Source organism: Crinia signifera, chromosome 2, assembly GCF_055691185.1.
Source record: "Crinia signifera chromosome 2, ASM5569118v1, whole genome shotgun sequence".
Lineage (NCBI taxonomy): Eukaryota > Metazoa > Chordata > Amphibia > Anura > Myobatrachidae > Crinia > Crinia signifera.
Genome location: NC_139218.1, coordinates 136859096 through 136869420, shown reverse-complemented (window position 1 = coordinate 136869420; position 10325 = coordinate 136859096). Strand labels below are relative to the sequence as shown.

Here is a 10325-nt window from a genome sequence, read left to right as displayed (position 1 = left end):
TTTTCAAATTCCTTCTGTTTAGGATATAGAATGCCGGCGTCCCGGCTGGCCAGGGACACTGAGGCCCGTATAAATTCTAATTTAAAAGTTTATTAATGCGGCAAAATTGCCTGGGATATAGAAGTGTATAATAACAGCACCGTATACTAGTAGCAGATGACCCACTATGCGGGACCTGTTCAAAGTAAAGTCCTGGAGCTCGACCGCTTGCAGTGGGAGCGATAATATGCAGGCTGTGTGGGATTCAGTATGAAATCCCGGCGGTCGGGATCCCGGCGTTCAAAATCCCGACGCCGGAATCCCGACCGCCGAAATCCCGACAAGGGGGGGACGTGGATCGCCCCCCCTTTGCGGGCTCGCTACGCTCCGCACGCTAATTTATTCTCCCTCCAGGGGTGTCGTGGACACCCACGGAGGTAGAAACTGTCGGGATTTCGGCGGTCGGGATTCCGGCGTCGGGATTCTGAACGCCGGGATCCCGACCGCCGGGATTTAAACTGCATCCCGGCTGTATGGAAGTTTCCACTCTCTGTGTTGTGCCCTGGGACTGCACCACCGAAGAGGTATGTGAACACCCAGCATTTCATCGGCAAGCCGCCCGCCATGTCTTCGGTTGGAAGCCCACAAATATAAATTACTGACTTATATTTGCGTGCCCTGGCAAATTCATTCTATGCTCGGCAACCATTGAATGATTTTTACGGCAGCGGGACACATCCCCACACATGGTTGCACGATTTGGCAGGGCAGGCCCTCTGTGACTCGGTAAGCCGCAAGCTTTGCAGCTTACGGAGTCAACCAGAATCAGGGCCTATGCGTGTGGATATATAAAAGTATATCTTTCCTGTGCATGAAGCATATATGTGGAAGCTCCCCCTTCATAAATCCCCTGTTTCCTGTATTTAAGCATTGACAGTGTGACTGTCCTGTGATTCTGTCTTCCAGCACTCATGTGCCTGTCTGAACTGTGATTCTGTCTTTCAGAACTTACAAGTACATCCATCAGCCATGTCTGTATTTCTGTCAGTTATCCGGCGCTCCAGGCCTATCTATGTCCTGTCAGTAAGTCCTACGTTGCTTTTATAACGCAGAGTGGACACTGTAGGTATTTGTTAGTTCTATTTAGTAATTACTATTAACTGTAATTGTAAATGAATAAGTTTACAGCATATGTTCTAAGAGCTCTAACACACTAGGGCAGTGGTTCTTAACTTCAGTCTACAAGTGCCACCAACAGAATATGTTTTGTGGATTTCATTTAATCATGCTGAGATGAGTAAATCTATTTTCCTGGGTCAGTAATTACATAACCGGTCAGAAGTACTTTTGGTTGAGAACCTGTGTATCAGTTTCAGCAGCTCAGACATTGTAATGGTTATTATTACACAACACGTGGTTTTCACCATGGCCCTAACTGTGTAGAGTTTGTATATTCTCCCCGTGCTTGCGTGGGTTACCTCTGGGTAGTATGGTTTCCTCCCACAATTCAAAAATATACTGGTAAGTTAATTGGCTTCCAACAAAATGAACCCTAGTGTGCATCTTTGTATGTGTACATGTGGTAGGGAGTATAGAGTAAGCTCTACTGATGCGCTGTGGAATATGTGTGCGCTATATAAATAACTGGTAATAAATAAAATCAGGGAAACATAATATCATAAATCAATAGTATAACTTTGTCCTTGCGGTTCAGGTCAGAACCACCAAGCATATGGTGGATGCAAAGATTCAGCGAGAACGACATGATCATTATGTTGACATTGAAGCCTGACAGTACATCCCAAATGTTAGGCTCAGGCTTTGGTTAAGGATAGGGTTCCTAGGCATGCACAGTAGCCAACACGGGTGTGTAGCCCTAAGATTTACCCCCCACACCCCTCCTCCACATTGTAGACTACTCTCCCCACCCATTCCAGGACATTTGAGTAGTCTATGTCTACGATTAAGGGATGATGAAGGTAGTCAGTGACCCGGCAGAGGGGGAAGTCCCAGAGCAGCACCCCATGTTGGCTCTTGCACATGCCTATGTTAGGGTTAGGACCAGGGGCATAACTCTGGGAGCCCCATAGCAAAATCTTGAAAGGACCCCTCTACAATAATCTCATTACACCATCCATACTTCTATGAATACCGAATGCTAGCTGACATGGAAGGTGTATTGGGGTTGTACCTTTAAATTATATAGTTGGTGGGGGTCCAGGACTATTCCTGCATCGTGTACAGTGGGGATAGGGTCAGAGCATATATGGGGGGGGCAGGGACAGTACTCACCCTACCTGGTGTATGAGCGCAATACATAGTACTCAGCCTGCACGGTGGTCCCGATGGCAGTGATCCTGCTGCCAGCACAGTCAGATATTTCATCAGGGAGTGCAGGCACAGGGAATGCAGACAGGGCAGCACACCCTGTGGCTGCCCTAACAGGTTGAGCGTTACCACTGTATGATGTATTAATAATCCTGTAAAGCAAGGGAGACAGCCTCTCATACTATGCCCTGTTACCTGTGTCTGACCCAACCAGCCACACTTGGTGCTGCTCTATGTGAGCGGGGCCTCTAATGCTAAACACAGGTGTACCATGCTTGCTGTCCAGATGCTTCCCATCACTGACCCATCCCCCCCCCGCTCCTTTCCAGTTCCCTCTTCCTCATCTCCCTCTCGCCCCAATCCTTTCACCTATCTGTCGCCTCATTTCAGTGTCCTGCTCCCCATCCATCTCCTCCTCTCGAATACGAGTTTATTGTCATCAGCAAAAGACCGGGTTTTCACAGACGAAATTACTTTGTACAAAACATACTAGTGCAAATCAGCAATAAAATAGAAATGTGATAAATCCTAAAATTCAAGAAAGGGTGTGCTGCGCTTCTCTTTGAAATGTAAAAATATATATAATTTAAAAAGTAACAAAAAAAATAGCATAAATGACATAAATTTGAAGGAATGCATTTAATCAACTATGACATACTGTAAAAGGTGCCTTTAAAATGTGCAATATAGTCACCAGTTACTAATATTTGGGTAATGTCCCATTTTTCAGGAGCCCCATTGTCCAAGGTGGTATTTGAGAAATTGAGGGGGGTCTCTCTCTGTGGTGAATTGGAGCGTCCAAGTTCCTCACAGTGGGCCTTATTTTGGTTCATTCTTTCTGACAAAATCCTTCTTAGATGGACAAAACCATGTGCACTGCAGGGGGGGCAGATGTAACATGTGCAGAGAGAATTAGATTTGGGTGAGTAATTTTGTTTCTGTGCAGGTAAAATACTGACTGCTTTATTTTTACACTGCAATATAGATCTCACTTTGAAGTAAAACCCCACCCAAATCTAATTCTCTCTGCACAAGTAACACCTGCCCCACCTGCAGTGCACATGGTTTTGTCCATCTAAGAAGGATTTTGTCAGAAAGAATGAACCAAAATAAGGCCCAGTGAGTTGTTGGCAGGTGGCTGGATATGCCTATCTCCCGTGATGCCAAATTTTTAAGGTAGCTCCTGGAGAGTTCTTTTCCCACAATGGAAAACTGAAGGCGGGAATGACAGTGACTTGTATTGAGGCAGGTGAAGATAAAAGTTGCTGTTTGCACCCTCTCAACCAACCAATATTTTTACATTTCAAAGAGAAGCACAGCACACCATTTCTTTTTATTTGTTTATTTTATTTGTTACCTATATTAGGGGATTGACACCCCCCACAATTTGCTGCTGCTTGGGCAAAGCATCTTATTTACTAAAGTGCCTCCTACATATAACTTGTTATCTTTAGTCCATGCTTTCACATCCTAAAATTCCTATGACCAACTCATACATTTAACATGCGGACAGTGGAAGGAAGAAAGCTATTATGTAAACAAGCTCCTACACCTTTCCTGCGATGGGAGTTTATCAAAAAGGACATGAAAAGGATGACTCAGGTCCAATAAAATATTGTTGGTTCTCTGAAATCTAGACCTGTAAAGATCCTTATTGAAAATAAAAATTGCTCTCTAGACTCATTTCATATGTTGACAGTAATGCGCTACTAGAAAAATAATTGTTCTATATTTAATTATTTATTAGCTTGCTTTTGCAAAAGAATCATAAGTATTCTACCATAAACTAATAATGAACATACACAAAATACTGTAAATAGATCATTAATAAATTAGGACACAAATATTGCTTGTGGTTCCGAGCATTTCGGATAAGGGATACTCAACCTGTATTGTTTATGAGTAAAAAAGATATCTGATTTTTTTTTTTTTAAGCAAAACTCTGAGTTTAATAACCCTTAGATACAGGTTGCTCTACAACTTTGGAGCCAAGGAGAAGGACCACATGAGAGGAAGTTTAAAAAATACACATTTATTGGTACAAACATAAACTGTTCAGTTTCTGCAACCAGCAGCAATTTTTTTTGGCAAAGATTTGTATTTTGTATTCCAAATTCCGATTTGACATCACAGTCAAAGAATTATCTTTCACATGCGCTAAAATACAAACAAGTACAATTAGTCTACTTGTAAAATTGGTTTGGTATTCTGCTGGATATTTTTTGGGAGGAATTGTTTTTTTTTGGCCAAAAATCTCAAATGAAAGATACATACATTAGGTACATACCTATTTTACACAAACAAATACACTATATATACTATGGTGTGACACTTTTAAAATGTAAATGGATTGCCCGCCTTTATAAACCTTTGAGAGTTAGGCACATCTCGCCCAATGAAGATTTTCTATGGTGTCGTTCCTAGACTGTCATCTTTGGAGTTAAGCGGCACATACTTCATTGCTAATTACTGGTAGAGAGGATATGTTTCAATTTGCAGGACTTAAGTATGCGGTACACATTATTTCCCAATAGCCCACTTCTCCTGCCCATTCGATAGTCACATTCACTACTTACTGTACATATGTACGAATTTCCTATCCAGTTCAACACTGACATTATTCACCCCTTCTACCTGTCAGCTCTCACAGTAAACACTTGCAATTTGATAACAGTAGTGAGGGGGTGTATCCAAGATGTAGAATCACTAATTAAGGGGTCATTGACTAGAGATGTGTCTAACAAGCAGGGGTTGTACAAAGGAATGCAACATATTTAAGTTAAAAATTTTAAAATGCAATTTTAATTAAATGAACATGTTTTGTTGCTTCATAATTTGTTGCCGCTATAAACTTTTAACTATAATTCATAGAACTGTGGCTGTCCAAGCAGCAACTTGCATTTTAATACACTTTTCCAAGGCTTATGGCATATTTAATATACTTATTTCCAGCTTGTACAGGTGCAGATAATTACTCCTTTTACTGAGTTACCAAAATGTCTGCCCCCTTCTTCTAGGGGAATGTTAAGAAAGGCTACTTAGTCTAACTATGCAAACAAAGGAGGGGTTTGGATGTATATTTAGAATCAAAGATGGAGATAGGGGTTTTGTGTCACATAATAACAGGAATTATTTAAGGGGAAGGCTTCTGCATTATACCACACTTTTATCAAGGAGATTGTCAAGAGCAGGGAAAGTTGTACTAAGGATCATGTTTTTGGAGATGGGCCAGTATTAATATAGTCTCTGCCCACTGCTGTCATATCCCATGGTTGTTCTAAAAATTCTGAAGTTTCCTCTGCAATCTGTCCTGGAATTCGGAAGTCTACAGCAGGTTCAACTTTAGGGGCGATGTGGACAGCTGCTCGAGTGTCTGGAGGGCAGCCAGTTCCTTGCAAGAATTGCAGGAAGTTTTCTTCAATAGAGCCTTCTCGGCTAGGCAATCGAAGCTCATCATCTCCTGCACTCCCTCTCTTGAAGAAACAGCCAACCCACCTTCCCAGCTCTTCACGAATTTGTCGATTTAGGCAGCCATAAAATATTGGGTTAGAGACAAAGCAAAGAAACCCCATCCATGTGACAATCCATTCCACCCGTGATCCAGGTGGTGGAGGAGGAGAGCGCAGTGCAGCATATAAATGGAAGCCAAAGTAAGGTAACCAACACATGAGGAACTGACCCCCTACTGCAGCCAATACAGCTGCTGCCTTCCCACCACTTCCTGCACTGCCACCTAACACTCGTTGCTGAGGTGTTCCATGTGTAGCTCCTGACCCTGTCACCATGGTGGAACGGCTGCTTAGAGATGCTGAGCGCCTGCGCTGAGTAGAGTTGTCCATCCAAGTGGGAAGAGGTCCTTGATGGAGGGCAGCTACTCTTGCCACCTTGAACATGCTGCAGTAGACAACAATGATGATGGTTAGAGGCAGTAAGAAGTAAAAAGAAGAGTAAAAGAGAAGAAATCCTGCTCGGAAGACACCATTGCCACCTCCCTGCAGGCTGCAATGTCCAGGGACAGGAGGGTTCCATCCTAGAATAGGGATTAGGGATGTCAGCACGGCCTTAATCCAGACTCCAGCTAGTACCCAACTGACCAGTCCCATGGTCATTTTGACTTGATATCTCATGGGATGCACCACATAGTAATATCTCTCAATATTGATAGCAGAGATTGATAGAATACCAGTGCTGGTCAGACAAACACTCAGGAACAGGTAGGCACGGCAGGCCATCTGACCTAATCCCTGGCCCTCAAACAGGGAAGTGCCTCCACTTCCTGACAACATTGCCAAGGGCATAAGTGTAAGTGCAGCCAAGAGATCCACCACACACAAGTGGAAGACCAGAACAAACTTCCTGAGGGATGGGGTCTTCATGATGACACCCATGACAGCCACATTCCCAGCCACTGCCAAAAGGTCCATAAGAAGCATGATGAAAAGTACTCCATATTGGGAATTTGTTGTAATAGGGCTCCCTGATGCATTGAAAGACAAGTTCCAAGTGAGAGAGGAAAGGGAAGTATCCATGAGGATGATTTGGGTAAAAGGTCACCATCACCCTCTTTCTCACGGGACCATCACCCATTATACCCCGAAGAGCGAGGTAGGACCTGAGAGAATTATTAGTAAAATGGGGGCAGACAGATAGTGGATAGATAGTAATGAATAAAAATGGAAGAAGAGCAAGGGTGGAGGTACAGAATAGTAAATAAACAAGATAAATCAAATGTTACTGTTAGAAAAATAAATGAAGGAGAAATAACTGGGGACTAAACAGGAAATAAGAGGGAAGGGTTAAAGGACAAGGTGGAAACAAAGGAGGGGGAGAAAAGGAAGTACTGTTCACAATTTGTCACATTTCGGGTAAATATTTGTCACATACATATATTTTCCGTGCAAGGCAATAATATTCTGCCATGTATTGCAATTCACAAAAAAGCATTACTCCTGGATTAGATACACTGCCGTCATTCCTGCAGAGTATTATTTCTTTATTAGGGCCTTTTGGTCCTTGTAACCGACAGTTAATCCAATCTGATGTTTATTGCGATCTTCATATTATTCCTTTTAACAGCAGTTCATTACTCCTCACCACAATGTATAGCACAATGTCTCTTTATTCTGCAGGTAATCACTTGGTAATAAGGCAGCATTGTTTACTCGCTCCAGTTAATGACCTTTCCGTGGAATAAATATTTTCTTCATGTAAAGCATCACTTTATAAATGGTTATGGCAAATAAGGGCTCCTGAGCTGGCAATTATAGGTGCTGTCTACATTAAATGTTGTGCTTGAATGGTCATCATAAAGAGAGACGTTTCCTTTAAATCCACATAGGCTGATCCTCAGCTTTCTGCTAATGTATATGACCTGGAATAAAGAAGCATGAAGGGTTAATCCCAATGTGCTGGATGTAATAAGCAACCTAATGCAGGATTTTTTACTATGAATAAGAGTCAATGTAGCAATACTATCTGATATACACAGATGTATATATATATATATATATATATATATATATATATACATACACATATATAATGTACACACAAGGTAAAATAACATGCACATGTGCAATCACAAACACAGATACAGATATGTAGACAGATTGATTCAGATTATACATGTACGTTTATTCTACTGTATATGATGTTAGTAGAGAGACATTACATAAATGTATATAGATATTTAATGAGTTAATGTTAAAAAATTACCCTATGTTTGTAAGAATATATTTCCCACACCTCCCCCTTAGGACACCTGCATATCCAACCATTCTTAGCTACTGTATATACCTGAATATGCATCTTTTTCCCACCCTCTCTTGGGATATCTGCCAGCTCCACTGACCCTCATTGGAGCAGACATTATGGAAGCAATGCCAGCATGTTTAGGGTTATTCCCAGATTCCACTTGTTTTCCCCACATACCTGTCTGCAAGAACCGAAGCTGCATCCAGGGAGCAGGAGACTAGAGAAGCAGCTCAGCCCCTAACCATCTAATGCACAACACTGCAGTGAGGGAGCAGACAGGCACAGGGTCCTACAGTCACTCAGATTAACACAGCATCACCAAATAGATGTCACAATGTGGAATCCTCTCTCCCTTGAGAATAACACTGACACATTTACCAATTCCTTCCCTCTTGCACTTTCAATTTAAACACTGAGACATTTTGCCTCTGTACATGTACAACCAAAATAGAATGAGGACCTGTCTTTTGCTGTGGCAGAGAGACAGGGCCGCAGTTTTTATATTACACACTTCTGTATATATATATATATATATATATATATATATAATAGACACTTCCTCAATTTGTTTCACGTATGTCCCTTTCTTTGCTTCTTTAGAACATACATAAAAGAGCATACTGTGGGTTTGCCAAATTGAGGAAGTATCTTTCATCATATTGTGTAATACAGTATATAAAAAGTGTTGCTTGATTTGTTTTCAATTTATTTTCAAAGTGTTCAGTAATATATATCTAGTAGGAAAATCAATGTATTATTTCTGTAGGGCAAAACAAAATATCATCAATTGACTTCAATATACTGTATGTAAAAAAAAATAAAAAAAATCAAGATTGCACCATAAACTACTGGTTCTTTTACAGATCTGCCATTATTGAGCATACTATATTTACATAGCGCATAACAGTCTGCTGAAAAAATGTTTGCAAATTATACTACACCCCCCCCCCCCCCCATAGCAACATTCCATGTGAAATACAACTCACTTGGTAAATTTCCCCCACTACTTCCAAGGAAGCCATACATTTTTTGATAGGCCATGCTCCTTTTGAGTTTCCAAAATAAGGACTACTGTATCTCTCGGAAAAGGTTACTGTTAGGAGCTATGTGTTTGCACAAGACAGAATGGCATTTTGTTGCGTCAGACCACATCCCAGTCATCGCCCAGGAATACCCATCGCTTTGCCACTTCATGTCTGATATAATCTGTGCATTAACCAACAGCGCCTTTGTGCATACATTTAGGGTAATGCATGTGTGGTCTGGGCTTTCTGAATTTGCATGCATGCACAATAGCAAATAATCATTAATCTACTTGAATATTGGCATTGTGTGTGGCTTGCGTGGTCCCCTGAATCATGCCCAATATACAGTCAGGTCCATAAATATTGGGACATCGACACAACTCTCATATTTTGGGCTCTATACACCACTACAATGGGTTTGAAATTAACCAAACAAGATGTGCTCTAACTGCAGACTTTCAGCTTTAATTAAAGGGTATTTACATCCAAATCAGGTGACCGGTGTAGGAATTACAACTTTTTCTATATGTGCCTCCCACTTTTTAAGGGTCCAAAAGTAATGGAACAATCGACTATGAAGCTATTTCATGGACAGGTGTGGGCTATTCCTTCATTATTTTATAACCAATTTAGCAGGTAAAAGGTCTAGAGTTGATTCCAGGTGTGACATTTGCATTTGTCATTTGTTTCTGTCGACTCTTAATATGAGATCCAAAGAGCTGTCACTATCAGTGAAGCAAGCCATCATTAGGCTTAAAAATCAAAACAAACCCATCAGAGAGATAGGAAAAACATTAGGTGTTGCCAAATCAACTGTTGGAACATTCTTAAAAAGAAAGAACGCACTGTAGAGCTCAGCAACAACAAAAGACTCGGAAGACCACGGAAAACAACTGTGGTGGATGACAGAAGAAGAACACTCTACAGGAGGTAGGTGTTTATGTGTCAAAGTCAACAATCAAGAGAAGACTTCACAAGAGGGAATATAGAGGGTTCACTACAAAATGTAAACCATTGATGAGCCTCAAAAACAGGAAGACTAGATTAGAGCTTGCCCAACAACATCTAAAAAAAAGCCTTTAAAGTTCTGGAACAACATCCTTTGGACAGAGACAAAGATCAACTTGTACCAGAGTGATGGGAAGAGAAGAGTATGGAGAATGAAAGGAACTGCTCATGATCCAAAACATACTACCTCATCATTGAAGCATGGAGGTGGTAGTCTCATGGTGTGGGCAT

At 41.3% G+C, this 10325-nt stretch overlaps 1 protein-coding gene across 2 annotated transcripts; it reads right to left on the bottom strand.

Moving 5' to 3' along the window:
• Window positions 1–4320: 4320 nt before the first annotated feature.
• GPR61 (G protein-coupled receptor 61) lies at window positions 4321–8377 on the bottom strand. 2 transcript variants are annotated; one of them, XM_083172940.1, is made up of 2 exons: window positions 8239–8377; window positions 4321–7678 (listed from the first exon to the last, which is right to left on the bottom strand). In XM_083172940.1, the coding sequence occupies exon 2, from the start codon at window positions 6834–6836 to the stop codon at window positions 5517–5519; it is 1320 nt and encodes a 439-aa protein (XP_083029066.1). In that variant the 5' UTR covers window positions 6837–7678; window positions 8239–8377; the 3' UTR covers window positions 4321–5516. The 2 variants fall into 2 exon arrangements, with proteins under 2 accessions (XP_083029066.1, XP_083029067.1); XM_083172941.1 differs by having other exon boundaries at window positions 8104–8239.
• Window positions 8378–10325: the final 1948 nt, after the last annotated feature.